At 36.3% G+C, this 20386-nt stretch overlaps 1 protein-coding gene across 1 annotated transcript in view; it reads left to right on the top strand.

The window, feature by feature from the left end:
• EEFSEC (eukaryotic elongation factor, selenocysteine-tRNA specific) overlaps positions 1 to 6781 on the top strand; it is a 111467-nt gene extending 104686 nt beyond the window's left edge. The window contains exon 6 of the mRNA XM_015820854.2: positions 5353 to 6781. Coding sequence (XP_015676340.2) covers positions 5353 to 5537 — 185 coding nt within the window. The 3' untranslated portion in view covers positions 5538 to 6781. The remainder of the gene's footprint in view (positions 1 to 5352) is intronic.
• The last annotated feature ends 13605 nt before the right edge of the window (positions 6782 to 20386 follow it).

Here is a 20386-nt window from a genome sequence, read left to right as displayed (position 1 = left end):
AAATCAGTTATAGCCTTTTCTGATGCTATCAGTGATCTTCAGAAGCCAAACAAGATAACATTAGTGTGGTCCCTGGTTGCCAAAAGCCTGCCTTCCGCATGTTACAGATAAAACCTATTTGCTTAAATAAACTTTGTGTGTGTAGGTGTTTATACACATGCACACATGTTTAAATTCTCCACGAAAGGTTCCCTGCATAGTAAAGTATCAAGACTCAATTGATGCCCAGTATTAGCTGCTGCTGGATTTTTCTGCTAGACTCGATTAGAAAGATATGAACAAATTGGCAGTAGTTAGTAGCAGGTAGAACAGTAAAATGATTAAAAGCAACCTCTGCCTTTCTTTCAGTTTGTTCCCCGAAGAATTAAAAGCCTATGCTTTGTTGTGTGTAATTTGAATACCAAATTACTGATTGCATATGTTTATATTCAGTTGTACAGTCAAGCTAGAGAAGAAAAATGGAATTGCCACTATAAAAATCTATGCTTCAACTGATTTTCAGAGAAGAAATTAAGTGTTGAACTAAATTTAGTTTGCTTGTATTGGGAAAAAGTTACACAGCTTTAACTATTTTCTTACATTAATCCCCTGATTGGAATTATTTTTTTTCCTGCAGGTTTGATTTTCCCAGTGAAATAAGTAAAGCTTATACTTAAATAGACTATGTAATATATACTAATTAGTATCCTAGGTGGATGTTTTTACTTTCAGATATTCAAACTACCCCACAAAGCCAATGTGTTTACTTGCTTTGGATACAATGCAACAGTAGGAAGATCATTGCAAAATATAAATGATGGCTTGTAGGAAACATAAATAATACTTCAATGGGCATAGCAATGTAAAAGTATATTTGTGTTTGCAAATTAGTTCAAAGCTAATGCACAACTAATTTGAGGAAAATATAAGTGAGCAGACCATGAGCAAGTAAGTTGATGATAGGAGTGACAGAAATTTCTATCTATAGACTTTAGGCCATAAAGCTAGAATAAAATTCCTTTTTCCTTCTTTGTGTATTCTTTTTGTTTTTATATCTAGTTAATAAAAGAATGGGGGACACTACAATAAACTTGTTAAGTGAATTGTAGGTGATTGGTGGCACAAATTGAATTAGTTAAACTTCCTGTTCTTCCCTGGGCCCTAGAGCGCTACCCATTAGTAAAACACACACACACACACACACACACAGGTATAGGTATTTCTGAGCAGTGTGGGCCACTTGCCTATTGTAACTTTGAAGCTAAAGTCTTTTCTTTCTCACACACAATCCCTTTCTTTTTAAACACACGGACCTTTTCAATTTAATCCATTAGCAAGTTGGCAAAATAAAGTAATTGTCCAACGGAGAAAAGGGAGAGAAATCTATTAACATTTGTTACAAATCTGAGTAGTACAGGCAGCACTTAATTAATGGAACAGATTTCTTACTATTTATTCAAGCTTACACAGTCATTGTTCAGAAGAGATTAGACTCTTAATGTAAGTAAGTTAAACTAGACCTCCATCTAAAAATATCCGTCATTTCAGTTATTAAGGGGCTGATGTCTTATTTGGTGAAAGATATATTTTCCTTCATTTCCTTGGTCTTGTAAAATGTAAAGTATGCATTGTGTGTAATACGAGAAATCCACCGAGGTAGATGAAACCTAGATTGTGGCTCCGAGCCTGTCTGCTTGTGCTTTTCCCTCTTTGTGCTGCCTGTGTCACAGAGCCTCTTCAGCCCATAGACCTCCTGGCACCAGAGTGAAAAAAAACCCCACCATGCCATTTGTCAGGGTGTGATGCCAGCAACTACCTAATCAGTTTGCAGAATAAGGGCCTTGGGATTTGATTAAGTAATTTAAATACCTAGCAGTATTACCTGAGCTGCTTTTGGCTGGCAGCCCATGATTCCACTTGGTTAACTACCTACCATATTTTTTTTTTCTATTTCCCAGCTACAAATGCCTTGGAGATAATTCTCTGCTCGAAATGATACAAATTTGCAAGCAAAATGCTCTTTGGCTTCTATTTCTTCTCTTTTTTTCCCTCCAAAGTTTAATATGATTATGCTTTTGTAAAGCTTGGTTCCCCTGTCTTTTTTTCTTCTTTTTCTTTGCTCTGTCTGCTCCTTCTCCATGTAAAGCAGTGTTGAATGAGTGATTATAATTGTATAGTTGTTCTGATGCTGTTTTAATGGTTACCGCTGGGAATAATTTAATTTTCTGTTTTTAAACATTTAAATACAGTGGTACCATGCTTTAGTTTGTTTCCAAAAGTTAGGGTACACAAGGCTGGAATGTAATGCCTCTGCACAGTTCTTTAATGCAGCACGGCCTTGTTTCCAAATTGTCTCATGATTCTGTGAGAAGACACTGCTGCTTTAATGAGATGGAGGCAGGTGCTATGCTTGTGCTTTTGCATGCTCTGAAGTATTTGTTTGGAACTGAGTAGAAACTACTTTGTAGTCCTGTTTAAGGCTTATAGAGCTTCCTGTGTAAACATCCTTACAAAGCTGAGCATCTCCTTCCTATAAAGGTTCTTTTTCTTCATACAAAGAATATTCACCGGTGTAAATCAGTAGTTAGGAATCATAATAGATAAGAGTTAATACAGTATAATGGAAATACAGACTGGGGGGTTTGGTTTTTTTAATTTACTTTTAAGAAGGAGTGGGCTTTTGGGAGGATTTGATCAATAGATTTTGTTGCAAATTGCTTTGAATATTTGGAAAAGTAAGAAGTATATAAATATCTCTATATAAATTTATTTATTTATTTGTGTATTCAGTCAAATTTTCCCCATCACAATCAGATTAGTCTCACAACAGTAGTATACATAACTGTTCACATTTCAAGCAAACATTATAACTTAGTTATACAAATAATTATATGATGGATGAATAGATAGATGGATGGGATGGATGGATGATTATGTTACACACACACACACACACCTCTAATATTCACATGTGAGAACTGGCTTAATCAGAATAAATGGATCCTAACACATTTGTATTGTTTCTTGGTTTTAAAAGTTTTAACAATTTAAACCATTCAGAATTGGAGTCAGGTGGTATCAATTTAATACATTATTGTTATTAATATATATTAATATTGAGGTAGTCTACCTACACTTTGCATGAAATATGACACTCCTGATAAAGTTCTAGGTAAATAAGTTGCTTTAACAAGGGTATACTGCTTTATGTTGCGTCCTAATTCCACATCCATTGTGTACAGCTACATGCTGCCAAGTATTTGAGATTATTTTTAGTCACAATTGAAAATAATGTTTTAGCTGTATTGGCCTGCACAACAATTCTTTAAGAGTGAGGTGACTGGATTAAGTAAGAAGATAAAGTAAACATACATCTGGCCAAACTAGCTTGCAAAGATAGCATATATAGCAACAGCAGCAGCAACAACAACAACAACACCCTCCTCCCCACATACATTTGGGCCTGACTCTGCTGGCATTTCATAAGTCTTTGAAGACCGAGAGGGTGAGTGAGCCTCTAGGTGTTTTTTTCTTTTACTTTTCTTTTAAAAAATAATCATTTCTAAAGCAGAGAAACAAGATTGAACAAACAAGGAAAGGGAGAAATGTGGTATTTATAAGTGGACAGAGGAGTTACCAGGATTCTACAGTTAGCATTCAGTGTATCTTTGGTTAGAAATTTGCCTTAGAAAAAATTAAATTACATCTAAATATATTAAATTATTGACTAAAATAAGTATTTAAATCTCTGAGCTAAGTGCTTAAAATCTCCAGTGTTTCTTCTTTAAACAATACAAAAAGAAACCTACTAAAACATTGCAGTTAAATATTATAATGGTTTGCTAAAATACACGGAGAAGCCTTTTTGATAGGCCATATTAGGGTATGTGTGATTATGAAGCCCTGTTCAAATGTTAAACAACTTATTTGGAGTATACAACAATCTATAAAAACATTATCTTTTACATTGTTGGGATGAAATATTTCCCCCAGCTCTTATAAACTCATATAAGAAGCTTTCACACTTCTGAATATGGACATAAGGCATTATCTGCCCTCTTGACAGAACCGCATAATACATATAGAACTGATTACTTCATTTTCATTAGTAAACGTATCGAATCTAATATCTTTTTTTAAAAAAAAAATCTTGGTGACTTGAAATGCTGCAATTTGAAAAAGTTTGTAAAAAAAGAAAAAAATGTTTAGATCTTACTTAACAGCTGATCTGAAGATTATTTCACCAGTTAAGCTGATAATACCAACAAAGGAGAGCAGCAGTCAATTATAATAACCAGACCAATAATTCCTTATACTAAGTTTGCTGTTTTAACATTTTACATTTTAAGTAATGTAGCTTTTGTCAAATTAACTCAGAACCATATCTTGAATGTCCACATTAAAATTCACTATGTTGACTGGCTATTCAACTTTTCTAGCAATATTTACTTTCCCTCTTGCAAAATCGTGCTTGAAACAGGTAGGGATTTGACTCACATGATCATATTTCATAAGGTAGGGAACTATGAGGAAGTGTTGACTCATATCTTAAATATTAGGAAGAAAAAGGACTACATTTCTTGTCCTGTTTCTTCTCCGTTAGGCCTTTGTAATATGCTGGCCCTTTAGGTTGTCTGCAGTGGAACAGATCACCTGTGCATGTAGACGACCTGTCTCCAGTAAATCATAAACATCTCAATCTTATTGTTGAGCCATGTTATAAGAAACTGTCTCTGTATTTCAATATGAGAGGAGAGAAACTGATTAAGTGTTTGAGATAAGGTTATGTGACACCACAGGTTAGAAATACCTGAGCTAAAATTGGCTTACTTCCCAATACCTACATTTGCAGAATATGTAGCCAGGTGGGACTGAATATGCTTTTAAGGAAATCTCTGCTAGCAACTTGGCCAAAACATTGCCAAGCTCTGAATAGCAGTTACTGTTTTTGTTTTGATTCAGATTACCCATGCTCCCCACATATTAATCTCAAATGTAACAAGTTAAATAAAGACATTTAAAAGAAAGGTTCTTGAGTAGCATATGTTATTTTAATCTTTATTCGCCAATAAAATGTTTGAAGTTAAAAAAAATAATTCTCCTTAATGTCACCACTTAAATATAAACTATCCTATATATAAGGTAGGCAATCTGTATTCAGAAAGTTGACATATTTATCCTGCAGATCAATGGTAATAGATGGTAGATTTGTCCATTTTCCTGGGTTTTCTGCAGTGCTGTTCTTGCTATGGATGCTGTGGAATCCTGCAAACAATTTGGATATGGAGCTTACATCCAAACCACTGTAAGATTTTGAGATGGTTGCCTGGAGATGTTTCCTTTCTAATACGTTTTTTTAAAAAATCTTTTCAGATGGGGTGAAGCCAGAAACAAAGGCACTTCTGACTGCCATTTCTAAGAAGAAGCCCAAGGCAGGGAGGGGAGATTCAGCAAAAGAGGATGAAAGTAACAAGGTGGACTTTGCCCAACCTGTTCATATCACTCTTCTTTTTAAAAGATACGTCTTTGATTCACAGAAAAAAATGATTCAGTCTTGAGCTATGTTTGAAGTCTTAAAGACTGAACACCAAAATGACTTGATGACGGGTTCCATACATTGTTCACATACTCTTTCTCTCTCTCTCCCCTTCTCCCCCTCTGTCATGCTTTCCAGTTCCAGGCTGTTGTGCTATAGGTACAGGTACATGATACTTTTTTGCAGTTGGTAGAAAGGGTTTCATGTTAATATATTCAATGTAAACTTTTTCATATTTTTGATAATCACATATTATTATTGAATCAATAAACAAAATAAATGGAAACCTTGATGAAAAGTGAAATGCAAATACTTACATCTGAAATTAAATTGTTTACATTCTTATATGTTCAAGAATACAAATACACTAGTTATAGGGCAGGGATTATTTTGTGAGTGAAGTTTGTATTTTGAATATTATTTTAACTGGCTTCAGTTTCAAAACATCTTCAGGGATGTACATAATTTCATGGCATATCATTAACTTTGCTGTTTCATGGTTCATAATGGCTTTTGAATAAATGTTTGCATGACACCTATCTAAATGTGAAATTCATCTTTCTTTTTTTCTCTCCCCATTCCAAAAAAATTGAGAGAAGAATAAAATCTCTCTGGTCATTTCCCTGAATAAAATAAATACTATTCAACATCACAGAAACATCTTCATGTTTATTACCAAAATAACAAATTATTAAAAGTTTTTTTTCACTTGTTTATTAGTTTTATTTTGCTGAAACAATAGTAAACTATACTTACAAAATTTATTAAGTCCCATGCTCGCTTCGGCAGCACATATACTAAAACTTATTAAGTCCCAGTTTCAGTACCCCTTTTCTCTCCCCATACAAAATCACTTATTCTCTAGCAAAACCAAAAATTGGAAAAGAAAATCCAAGATCAAAAATATTTAGAGAGTGGAGCAAGGTCAGTGTTTTAGGCTTTGGAGTCTACTGAATATTAACTGAATATTGGAGGATTTATCTGTATAGTCCAGGATAGATCCCAGAAGGTGGATTTTTTTGTTGCCCATTAAACTTAGGAGCATTAGTTATCATAATTTACATACTTTCTTAGAGTTTTGCCAATTTAAGAAATGAGAGCTAATTTCTAATAACTGCTACATATGAAATTATTTACATTACTTAAATTCATTTCTCAATGTTTTGTATATTTGTGACGGGGAAAATTTCACGCATAAACTGGGAAAGCTAGATTAATGTAATGTCAAGTATAGCTACAAAGAAGTTTGGCAAATTTCTTACACGTTTGTTCAAATTTTTTTTGAAGATTTGTGCCACAGACCTTAAGCAAATTTTCTTTTTAACCATTATTTGTTGAACAAATTTTGCAAATGAGTATAGTGATCATGATGTGTTATTCAGAAAATGAATTCCCAAATTCTTTTTCCTTTGTGCCTGGAGCCAATAAACAGATAAAATGTCCTAGGAGCAATAAAGACAGTTTGGGATGTTTATATGATTGCTATTTATTGTGACTTTTTTTTCTAGTTGTTTGGGGGGGGGCTGGTAATGTATAGAGTGGTCTTTTTTACCACTTTTTACTCCACCTTTTATTCAAAAGGTCACAGTCCTATATTTTTCCTCTGATGACATAATCTTAAAACCTTAACCTAAACTTAAAATTATATAAGGTATTGCCATAGGTTGACTGGACTGTTTCAAAAAGTAAAGTAAGGTATAAATATAATACATAAATAAAATAGTAATAGAGACAAGGATGGATTTCAGATAAAAGCAAGAAAGCTCTCCTGAATATTAAGAGCTATTCCATTTTCAATTGCTCTACATGATGAAAGACTTGATAGGGAGACTATAGGGAAAAAATCTGGAAATGAGGAATTCCATATTGTAGCCTTGCAGCATGACAGATTTTGCTATCTAATCTAACTTGGTTTGGATTCTTTTAAAGCAATGGACGCCTTTAAATCATTACCTAAAGCTTGAGTGATAAACTTGGGTGATTTCTGCTGAGTGAGTTCCAGCTGAACTTTTAGTTACAACCCCTAGAATTATGGGCTATACTTTCAGTATAATCTATAAGTAATTCAACATTTAGTTATTGAATGAGTAGCTTCTGCTATTCAGAGGTACAGAAATAAAAGTTGTAGAGGAAAATAGACATTTTATTTTCATATCAGAAGCCTTCCCAGCAATCTTCATTGTTTGCCAGGTGACCCAGATGGGATTATAATTTCCATTACCCCACTGCTTCTAATCTTTTTTTTTCTTCAAAATGCATAAATAGCCTTTTTAATAGAGTTTTCATATATGCATATGCCTGAACATAGAAAAGTGAGCATGTGCGTGTATTGTCAATAATACCCGCAACCAGTGGTGGGATTCAAATATGTGAGCAACCGGTTCTCTGTGTGGATGCCACTTCCGGAAGTCCATTCTAGGCCTGGGCAACAAAAAATTAGCTACCAGTTCTGCCGAAGTGGTGCAAACCGGCTGAATTCCACCACTGCCCACAACCCTTTTTTCATGCCAGTATCTTTATGTACCAATTAAAAGTGTAATACAAGTAGTCCTCAACTTATGACCACAAACGAGCCCATAATTTCTGTTGCTAGGCCAGACAGTTATTGAGTTTCCCCCCCATTTTATGACCTTTCTTCCCACCGTTGTTAAGTGAATCATTGCAATTGTTAAGTTAGTTAAATGAATCTGGCTTCCCCATTGACTTTGTTTGTCAGAAGATTGCAAAAAGTGATCATATGACCCCAGGGCACTGCAACCGTCATAAATACGAGTCAGTTGCCAAGTGCCTGACTTTTGATCACCTGACCCATGGAGATGCTGCAACAGTCATAAGCGTGAAAACAGTCATAAGTCGCTTTTTCAGTGCCGTTGTAACTTCAAATAACCACTAAACAACTTGTTGTAAGTTGAGGACTACCTGTATTTCATTATATGTTGCTCAGAGAACATACGTTGGGCAGCAAAATATATATTTTAAAACATGTTCCTGGGACAACAATGGTTTAAATCTCCAGCCCACTTAAATGTAAGTCTTTGACTCTCTTATCCAATTGTAACCTAGTTGTGGAAAATGGTTGCTAACCTAGCCAGCAATTATAAGATAAAGATAGAAGGAACTGAAAGAGAATCAGGTATTCCAGGTGCAGATTCCAAAATAAATAGAAGCATAAAATGTGCAACACAAAGGAGCTGAGTTGAATATGAACTCTGGACATCCAGCCTTTACTTATAATTAGTATGTTACAGTCTACTGACCCCCAGTGTTTCATTAAAACTGTAATCTCCCTACTATAGTCTCAGTTATTATTTACAATTTAGTTGCTTAGTATCTTTTACAGAACTTCCAATGTACAAATAATAGAAAAACAATTACAGAATTGCTAAGAGAGATGGTGGACTGAATGTGTTCAAATGGAGACTGTCCAGAAGCTTTAATTTGAATTCCTGTTTACCAGCCCCTTCAAGTGTGGGAGGGAGAAGGTCTCACACATGTATGTTCATCCATAACATTCATACAAAAATGATGGTGTGAAGAGGTACATTTTCAGTAAAAATCTGAATAATAGGTGCTTGATTTGCCATTCAGGGCCCTGAAAAACAAACCACATAAACATATAAAAATAGGCTGTAGATATGAATCTATTAGCTCCAATTGTGCAGGAGCTCTTGTTAAAAGGTGTGCTTCTGAACATAAGCAGAGTGCTGAAAAAACACCTCTATTTTAGGTAATGCTGAATCTTTCCATCTTTGTGCATGCAATAATTTTGCTGCAGTAACCTTGTTCCAAAAACAAAGCACCGTGACTTTTTTTTCCAGTTGTTTATCAATCAGTCCCAAAAGAAAAGCTTCTGGTTTCAAAACAGCTGACCCTCTCCTGACACCTCTCAGTTTCTCTCCAGTTGTTGGATTGGACCTACAAAGATATTCAGCTACTCCAAGAAGAAAGCTAAATTGTTTTGCATGCTTTTTTTTCCTTACTGCTTTTTAAGTCCAAGCGCAAAAGGTCTAAAGTTACATTCCCCTCACTTTTACACATGTTTAAAAGTGGAACAGTTCTAGAGAAAATGTACTGAACATTTCCAAATGTGTGTGGATGCTCACACGTAACAAATCGGGAAGTCCAGTGTATTATATTTTATTTATCTGTGCATATGAATGCAGGTTAAAATGGTTAATTCAGGTTTGCTTCCTCTCCTTTTATAGCTTGTGATGCCTCAGGAACACTTTGTGCCGAAGCTACTGTATAAGATGCTTATCTTCCACTTTAACACTTTTTTTCTATTTCCCCTACTTTTTTTTCTTGCTTTCATCATACTCCTTTACTCTTCTAGATAGTCTAGTATTTAATAATTGTTGCTTTATTTGGCTCTTTTGGAAACTTTACTCCTAACACTAATGAAGATCCTGCAACTGACAATGTTTGATGCAAATATCTGGAAAGAAGGCATTTATAGGCATATTTCAATGTATTATTTGTGTGTCTCCCTATCTAATATCATTTAGAATGGACTGTGGGCAACAGAAATAGGTCTAGACAAACAGTATACATTAAGTTGCCTTAAAAAGACATCTTTGCTTTTGAACTATCTCAGTATTTCACTTTGTCTTCTTCCACTATGAACTCTGAATTAATAAAGGAGACGAAGCAGTTTCGCTCCCCCCCCCACTCCCATCTACAGTAGTTAATTCTGAAAGGAAAACAGAAATGCACCCAGGAACTTTGATTATAATGTACTATTACCCTTATCTCTGGCTACTGTCCTGAGGCTGTTGGATATACATTCAGAAAATAAGTGAAATGGTGGAACCAAATGATTACAAGAAAATCAAAGCTTTTAAAGACATTTGTAGAATGAACAGATGTTCAAATGTTCTTTTATTTGGGCTCCAGACAGACGCAGCTGAGATTTTGCTTTCATCCTGGTAATCGGTGCATTATGGTGTAATTTGTAAAAGTGGCATTAAAAATATTAACAGGGTCATATTGTGATCTACTGACTCTGTTTCATTAAGCCGTGAAGCTCCAGAATGGCAGCAAGGGAAAGGATTAAATGTTGTGGAACATGTCGCACCGCTAGCATCTGCTGCAGGAGACAATACCCGTAATTACTGCAAAAGTAAAAGGTTTGAAGCAGATACTGAGAAAAGCCAGAGAATGACAAATTGATACCAATACCCAGGGCTTAATGCAGCATCTTCGTTGGAGAAGAAGGTATCTGTTGAATGGGGTCGGGTGGGGTGACCTTTATAAAGTTGTTTCTAGGAAAGGAGTTTCTCCCCTCTGGTGGAATTTATTTAAGCTTCATTTAGGACTTGATCCCAAAGAGTTCCATTGCCAGCTCTGTTTGTCCCGGTTGGTTCATGACAATCATGACGATCACATTTAAGCTGGAGCTGCAGTTCTGTTTGTAACACTCAATAATTTTGCAGCAACGTGAATGTGACTTTTAACAACGTAGCCAGGAACACCCTTTATTTTGCCACCCCTTAGTAAAGCATTGGGGCTGAAAGGAAATCCAAATCCTGCCATATTGTGGCCTTTTATGCCCAGCTCCCTCAGTTTAAATATTTAACCGCAAATCTGTTATACAAGAGTTGCTTCCCCATCTAAGAGCCCTTCAAGATTCCCAAGGGGCAAATTGTTCTCTTATCAGCTGAAAGTGTAATACAGTTAGATCAAAGGATAGGATGTGGTAGTTCCTTTCTGCCCAGGCAAGATGCCTCTTCTATATCTGAGCCACCACAGTTGCACTTGGAAAACAAGATGTGATTAATATGGCGCCTCGGGCACTGCGTTTGTAACAAAAGCCAAGTCTTGGCTTGTACCTGTGAGAGAGAAAGGAAGGGCTCCAGTGGTCAGGTGTTGGTTATCACGGACAATGCTATGAGAACAGACTCCTAACTGCCACTCTTTAAAGCCATTCAGAAGGGGGTGTGTGTGAAACTGTATGAGCTGAAGTGGCTGTTTGAAATGTTCTGAGCACAGAACTACACACTTTGAGTTCCAAAATGTTCTCCAAACTCAGGAAAATGGAACATTTCACAATGTCTTGTTCCAGCGTGTCTCAGCTGCTACCTTCTTGTTTTTTTAATTTCTCCAAGCTTGAATGTGAGTGCAGTGCGTTTGTCACAGGCCCACAGTTAGCTCCAAAGACTTGGGAATCAGAGAGAAGATTTGAGGAGGACCATCTGGGCCTGCTGTATTGCAATTTATGCACGGTAAGAGTATAAGCTGCATTCAGTTATCTTATTGCATTTTGTTCTTCTACACCCAATGCAAAAAATAATAATAAAATCCTCCACCTTATTAAAAAGTGGTTCTCTTCCCCATCAACCCCTCAAATTAAATACAAGAAAAATCACATCCTCCTCCTTGCTTCTGAAATGTGTGATTTATTTACAATAAATTGTCGCGTTCTCCAGTACATTGTTCTCTAGGTTTTTGGACTTCCCCCATCCAAAAAAACAAAATAAGTGATAAACGAACTCTTGTCCCTCCAATCACAATTAATTTACTCACATAAAAAAAGTCTTCTTTGCTGTGGAGCAAACTCTTTAATGTAAATAAAACAATCATGGGGGCGTTGTTGTTATTCTAAGGTAGAGGCTAATTGGGATTCTCATTTTCACATTCTTTTCCATGTGGAATATGACGGCTACATTTGGGTAGCCACCATCCAAACAAACACTATTTATTTATTTACAGTAAATGTTTCTCCCTCCCATACAGTCAACAGATAATGAAATCACAACTCCAAGAATTAAACTTTGAGGTGTAATAAACAAATCCCAGCCACACAAGGAAAATTCCCACACCTAGTGGGAGTTTATCCTAGTCTATAACAGAGTGGGCATCCACATTCTACCAAACAGAAGAAAAGCAAATCTGGAATCTCTAGGCAAGAACCGTCAATCAATCCCAATCCTGTACAGAAAGTTTTTTTGGTATGCCCCCGCAGTGCCAGAAAAATGTAGATTGGGGCCAAGGAAATGTCGAGGAACTTGCTCCTAAACTATGGGTCTACAGTAATGGGCCAATAAAAGAGCAGGGAAAGATTCTATTCTTCTTGTAATTCTTGTTGGGGCTGAAGGAAAATCAGTTAAACACACGTTCAAAGACTGGGAACTATGTAGGAGATAAGAAAAATGCTGACAGATATTTTTATGGTCTTTTAAAAGAAAAGTTAGAGTTCATGAGTTGTAACATAACATTTGCATGTATTCACCCATCTCTTTCTTTTCAGGTAAGTTACTCAATGCAGAAATATGCACTGTGCTATATGGTTGTCAAATGCAAGCAAGCAATAAACATAAGAGTTTAAAAAAAAACCCGTAAGCAGTACCAAATACAAAACATAATGTTGTTGCAAGCATTATACATTAGGAAGAAGCCTCAAACTGATGGAGATGTTTTCACTATTTATCCATTTTCCATGGGACATGCTGAAGTGAATCCACTGTTAATCTCTTTACTGTGTTTAATGTCATATATATTATTATTGTTTAATAACAACAACTAGATAACCCGTGACCTGATGGTTATCATTTCAGAGATATTTCCTGACAACAACAACAACAACAACAACAACAACAACAACAACAACAACAACAACAACAACAACAATAATAATAATAATAATAATAATAATAATAATAATAATAATAATAATAATAATAATGTTGGAAGGGACCTTGGAGGTCATCTAGTCCAACCCCCTGCTCAGGCAGGAAACCCTATACCATTTCAGACAAATGGCTGTCCAGTATCTTCTTAAAAACTTTCAGTGTTGGAACTTCTGGAGGCAGGTTGTTCCACTGGTTAATTGTTCTAACTGTCAGGAAGTTTCTCCTTAGTTCTAGGTTGCTTCTCTCCTTGATTAGTTTCCACCCGTTGCTTCTTGTCCTGCCTTCAGGCGCTTTGGAGAATAGCTTGACTCCCTCTTCTTTGTGGCAACCCCTGAGATACTGGAACACTGCTATCATGTCCCCCCTCGTCCTTCCCTTCATTAAACTAGACATACCCAATTCCACCAATAGAGAAATAGTATGATCATGGGTGGGTAAAAGAGGAATGGGAGCACTATCAATTTCCTGCCAGCTTCCCCACTGACTTTCTTTAAAACAAGCTGGCAGGGAGTGTTCTAAATGATGACCACACGACCATGGCTGACTGCGGTGACATGGCCATGTGGACAGCAGTAAGCGGTCACAACTTTGACAAATTTCAATCCCATGGGAATCAAGGATCCAGGATTTTCAATGCATTCTGTAAATTAGCCCATTGAAGGTAAATTGATTCAAAAATTGTTGCCCTGTGACGCACTATTTTTCCCAATTGAAAGTTACAAACAAGCAACCAGATGAGTTTAGTAGTATACAGATTTGTTTACAGTTGTATGCTACTTGACTCTCAATAACTCTGGGCAGCCCATGATAACAATGGTTCTGAACATGTTTAAAAATCTTCTCTTGACCAATTTTCAGTATGCTGCAGTATAAATAGAACTCACATTATATTATGACCATGGGTATCCACACCACTTGCATGTCAAGTGTAATTACAAAATGAATGGAGTTTACACTGCAACACCATGACACACATTTGGTCATTTGTCCCCTTGTTCCTCCCATAGATGCCGTGCTATGACCATACATTTGTGAATTTATACTAAAAAAATAAGAGAATAAGGGGCTTGTCCACAGCTTCTATTATTCCCTACAATGCGATAATCAAAACATTTTGAATCTTCTACCATCAGAATATAGAATGCATGGAATAAATTAATAAGAATAGAGAATCCTGTGGGCAGTTTTTTTCTCTCTTTAGCTTTCAACAACAACTACTTCTCATTTTATGCATTCCCTACTATTAACTGCATGCGTACTTCTGCATTTATACAGGAATGCAGTTCTCACCCTCCCCTCCAAATTCTAGAATTCTTGGATTCCAAATAAATCTTCTCTTAGGAATTAACACATTGTTGGTCATCACCTAGTAGTTTTCTTTGTGTTCCTTTTATTTTTGTTCTCCTCTTCTTTGTCTCTGTTATGGAATTATGTCAACAATTTTGCTACCCGAGTACGTAAACTTTCATTGTCTATTTGTGTAAAAAAGAAAAAAAACTTGCTATCCACTTGATTGCAGAGTCAAAGAGAAAAGATAAAAAGCAAAATTGAATTAGTTGTGTAGATGGGGATATCTTGAACAATAAAACTGTTGTGCAAAGGTACCATGAGGGTTTTTGGTGGGGTTTCGTCTGGACATTTCCATTCATAGCATCCAATTCCCTTTTGAGTCATCTGAAGATACACAGTATGTGAATATTGAAGATGCAGAAAAAAATCTCATTCTAGCTGATACATGTTTTTCAGGGGGGAAAAATAGATGTGATTCATAAACATTTCTTCATGCAATGTTTCTCTTTTGATCAAATAGCTGAAATTACTGATGTCCATTCATCTCAAATTCAGGTGCCATTTAAGGTTTTTTTTTTTGTTTTTGCCTTCATGTTCGGAAATGCCACCTCTGATTACTCTGGGAAGTAAATGCTTCTCTGTTCTTGGCGACTCCATAATAATCAGTTGTTCACTTCTATAGTGTGTTATTGGGTGAAAGAGGAGATAAAGACCATCCAGTTTGTTCATGATCCTGTATCAATGTGCAACATGAGTCTATAGACTAGGAGAAAGATCACATCCCCCCCTCTTCGATTCTCTCCCTCTCCCTTTCTCTTATTTTGGCAGGTCTTATCTATTATTACGATATGCCTCTTCCATCCATATGGGGCCCAGTGGCTTATATTCGGTAGTTCACCAGAATAGATATAGTCTCCTCATATTTTGAAATAATTCAAATATAGATATTTATAACTAAGCCAGCAAACTCTTATTTGGCAGATATACTGCCATTCCTCCAGGAGCTTGAAGCAGATTCTATGGGGATCTCCCTCCATTTTATCTCTACGAAAGCACCCCTGTGAGATAGGTTGGGCTGAGAGGGAGTGACCCAGTGAATTACCTTGCCTAAGAAAAGATCTGAGTTTTGAGCCTTCCCAGTGAAGAGTCTGTATTTACAAAAGAATGGATTAAACTGAGTACTGCAATATTAATCCTGTGCATTAGAAACTCCAGGTGTTATATTCTTTCTCTTGAAGGCGCCATCTTAAGTGTTTGGCATTATTTGCAGGATAAATGCTTGAATGCAAGACTGAAATGGAGGAGAAGAAATATTTCTATTTATAAAGCAAATAATGGCAACTATTCTTTCAAATAAGTGCATAGAGTTTATATAATGAAAGCTGAAGCAATTCATCAAATTCCAATATTTATATTAATGTGAATATTGATTCTTTATAACAATATAAAATTGATGCATTGATCCATATTATTTAATATAGTGATATTAAAGTGTCACTAATTGCTTGCTTGCTTTATTTATTTGTTTATTTATTTATATATATTTATATTTCACATTTTGAACTGCCCATCTCCCTCAAGGAGAATTCTTAAAATAATGCTCAATCTCTGAAAGATCACCTTTTGTGATCCCAGTTATCGATTTAAGTATGTAGTATGATTTCCTGTGATAACATTTATATTCAAAAAGTCCATCAAAAATGAATGACACATATTAGCAAATTTAAGTATTAATGAGGTAATTGTATTGAATCAATAATATTTGCCTGTGTTCTGGAAACATTGGAAACCACTGACAAACTTCAAAATGAGAAAGGAAGACTTTGAATGCATGAAATTTCTCTTGGTTTATCAAAAGAGAAACAAACCAGAGTTTATGTCAACCACCGGGGAAATCAGGAGATTCAGGCAGTTCAAATGAGTATAAAGATTTATTGCAAGCTTAAGCTCTCTACAAAAATCTGATCTTCTAGCGGTCAAGGGAAATGAGTGGGAATTAAGAAGACATTCAAAGTGGGCTGGGCTTAGATCTCTTGCTGGAATGAAGGGACTCATAAGTGATGACACGTTTGACTCCACCCTCAGGGTCAGCCTGGTCATTTCCTACAGTTTAAGTGAACTGCAGTTTGAGCAAACGCAATGTGTTTAACTGCTCCTTTCTACAAAAAGCCAACCAGGAGCAGGGACTATGAAGTAGTTTCATAGTCCATGATAAAGGCAGAATTCTCTAGAAATCTGACTAATGGTTGGATTTGAAGACATAAATGTCACTCTGAAAAATTGTGTGTGTGTGTGTGTGTGTGTGTGTGTGTGTGTGTGATGAGAATAAGTGTCGTGAATTCATTCCTGATGAAAAATGTGGGGCAATAGCATATTGAAAAACCTGTATGACAAATCTTACAAGTAGATACCTGGCTAGACTACACACACACACATGCTAACTGACTACTAATGGTTAGCCAGTGAAAGCTGAAAGTGAGGGCAAGATGTCTGGTATCCAGGTTTTGTTCCTGTTTGATTTGATGTGTGCTTGAGTTGTTTTTAGGCAGCCTGAAACAGGAGGCTTTATGAGATACCTTGCCCTCTGACAAAAGAGATTTGTTCGGAAAGCACTATCTGTCTCAAGTTACTGAAATGGGTACCAGGAGTGGGAGGCACGGTAGCTTTGTCCAGAATCATTTACTTCAAATGCTAACACAGCATGCTCTTTGAAAAAGCAACAAAGACTTCTTCAGTTGGTACATAAAGCTTGCTAATTTACAGCATTAGTTTTGCTGGCTAGTTCTCTTTCTGTAATTAGGAATTTTAATCAAGACATGCTGTGTATTAGGTTGTTGGAACTGTAGTGATGGAAGGATCATCTGTCTCCAGGCTTGCCCCTTCACTGCACTTTGGCGTGCCCCTTCTACCTGTGGGCATCTTTCATTCTCTCTGCCAGATCATCTATTCTCTGAATAATGCATATAAATCTCTTCCAGCTTGATTAGTGGATTTTAGATTAGAAAGAGTAAGAAGATTTTTCTTTCTGTTCCACATTATTTTTATTAGTTGAAATTAGTATACATAGGATGAAAATGGACGCCTAAGCCTTTGTTACATGGTACATAAATCTGAAAGCATAAAGAATTAATACAAATTGTCCAAAATGCTGGGCACATTGACTAGCCCAGGGGTAGGCAACCTTGGCTCTTTTATGACTCGTTGACTTCAACTCCCAGAAGTTCTCCCAGCTGGCTCAGGACTTCTGGGAGTTGAAGTCCACGAGTCATAAAAGAGCCAAGGTTGCCTACCCCTGGACTAGCCCATCAAAATGCAGTTTCCAAGGATTATCTAAAAATGACAACATAAACTGGAAATGTATTTGTTAAACACATTTACATGGCTGCCCAACCCACACACAGTGACTCTGACTTTGTTTACACCATTAAAATTCCACAATATAACCCACCCACCCCTAAATTCATTATGGCACACTTTGGCAATTTAAGCAAGGAATACTTTTTGTACATTGATCGTTTCCCCCAGAATAATCTCCACATTTGTTTATTTAATTTCTTGCAGTAGTTATACAGCTCACCTTTTAGATCCAGCTCTCATAAGAAGATGTAGAACAATTAAATGTGATGAATAACACACGAAGCATCAAACACACAGGAACACGGCATAGAAAGGAAACTCAGAGGCCCCCAAATCATAGGCATCACTGTTAAAGAAAGCAAGGTACATCTGTACAAGGCATGCATAATTCTGTAAGAAGGGACTTTCATATACCTACATTAATATTTAACCAGAGGGACCCTGGCCGCAGTGGGAGTTGGCTTCGGGGCCATTTAAATTGAGGAAGTCCTGCTTGCTGTCTTTGGAAACTGGTGCCATGTGTTTCCCGTGGTTCTTCCTAGTAAGGCAGAAACAAGAGCCACAAACCTTTGTTTTCTTTGGTCATGTTATATAAAAGTGTCATTTATAAAGACCAAAGAAAACAACAACTCTTGCCATCTCCCATTTTCTACTTTGCTAAGAAAGACTGATTAGTGAGAAATTGGAAAGTTGGAAACTGCAAATCTAGCAAGCTGAGGTCAAATTCTGACATCTTTGTCTTCCCTTGTTTCCTGGGAAGGTGGGGTTTTTTTTTTCAGCGCAAATGATTAAAATTTCATCACTGTGATCTGCCTTGGCATCATAATGAGAGAAAGCTTTATTTGTAGAACAGAAATTGAGCCACTGATGTATAATTATGGGCCATTAATTTATGATGAGAAAAGAGTTGATATTTAGAAATGCATGCCACCTGGTTAGCAACTGTAGCATCTCAAAATTTGGAATTATTTCACTCCAGGGCTCCCCTTTGCAGTCAATTAACAGAGTCATGAAAATGCCTACTAAACACTTGAAAAGACCAACTCTAAATCCCATCACCTTCTTTTTATCTGTAGCCCAATGTGCAATGTAAATTCATTCTTAATTATTCTAGTTTTAAAGTAATTGTTTTTTTCCTCTCTCAACACAAGCTTTGCCATTTGAAAGATGTGCATTTCCTCATAGGCAATGTGGATGGTCATGTGGTCAGGGGCTGGAATCTGTCCATCTGTTTTGAGGTATTGCAGACATGCCCCCTATTCTGCTAACTACCAGGCATTGTTTTCCATAGAAATTTTGCCTTGGACTGCTGGAGAGATCAAACCTCAGATTCCCACAGATGCATCAGCTTGCACAGTGTCTGACAGAGCATGATGTGGGATTGTCATATATGCACGTTTAGTGCTCTTCTGAAAAAGCATTAGACCTGTTTTTTAAACACAGGTTAAATGCACTTTTAAAGAGGGATAAATCTGTAATTTAAAAAAGAGCCCAAGTCCTGCATAGACAGATGTTTAAGAAATAAGTGGTTAGAATGCAGCATTGGAGGCTAATTCTGCCGACTGCCAGCAGTTCAATCCTGACCAGCTCAAGGTTGACTCAGCCTTCCAGCCTTCCATGTTTGGTAAAATGAGATTGTTGGGGGCAATATGCTGACTCTGCAAATCACTTAGGGAGGGTTGTAAAGCACTATGAAGCGGTATATAAGTCTAAGTGCTATTGCCATTAGCTGCTTCTTTTTTTTTTTCAAATATAAACTTTTTATTGTTTTCATCATAGAAAAAAAACATCACAAATATTTCACAATGCTATAAAGAGAGCCCCCCCCGCCCGCCCCCCCGGACTTCCCAAACCTAATCCCAGGATACTATTCAGATATAAGTAAACTAATATTAATATCCCTAACTCCACAAAGTATATTATTCTGCATGAGTAGGTGAAGTACCGTATATAGAAAAAAGAACAAGTTAACTAAAAACCTAAATTATATTCCACCATTCTATGCTTCTTTTGAATATAAACAATCCATCTTCTCCATATTAATAAAAATTGTTCATTTGAATGATTCCTCAAATAAGCCGAAATCTTTGCCATTTCAGCAAGGTACGAAACCTTCAATCTCCAGTCCTCCATTGTAGGTAAAATTTTACTCTTCCAATTTTGAGCTATCAACAAACGGGCAGCAGTTAAACAATACAGCATCAAGTTTGTTTCTTTTGCATCCAAATTTTGTGTGATACCTAGGAGAAATAACTGAGGCAGAAAAATAATTCTTCTTTTAAAAATTTGCTGTAGATTCCACCACAATTTTATCCAAAAGGCCTTAATAACCTTGCAAGTCCACCACATATGAAAAAAAGTTGCATCTTGTTGTCCACACCTCCAGCACTTGGATTGATAATTCTCATAAATGCGAGACATAGTTGCAGGATCCATGTGCCATCTATAAAACATTTTATAAAAATTCTCACGTAAATTTTGAGCTTGCGTAAATTTCACATTTCTCACCCATATCAACTCCCAGGTGTCCATAGATATTGTTTCTCCTATATTTTGAGCCCATTTAATCATACAATCTTTAACTAGCTCAGTTTCT

Source organism: Protobothrops mucrosquamatus, unplaced genomic scaffold (assembly GCF_001527695.2).
Source record: "Protobothrops mucrosquamatus isolate PMUCROS unplaced genomic scaffold, P.Mucros_1.0 scaffold1189, whole genome shotgun sequence".
In the NCBI taxonomy this organism is placed as follows: domain Eukaryota; kingdom Metazoa; phylum Chordata; class Lepidosauria; order Squamata; family Viperidae; genus Protobothrops; species Protobothrops mucrosquamatus.
This window is presented reverse-complemented; position numbering and strand designations above follow the sequence as displayed.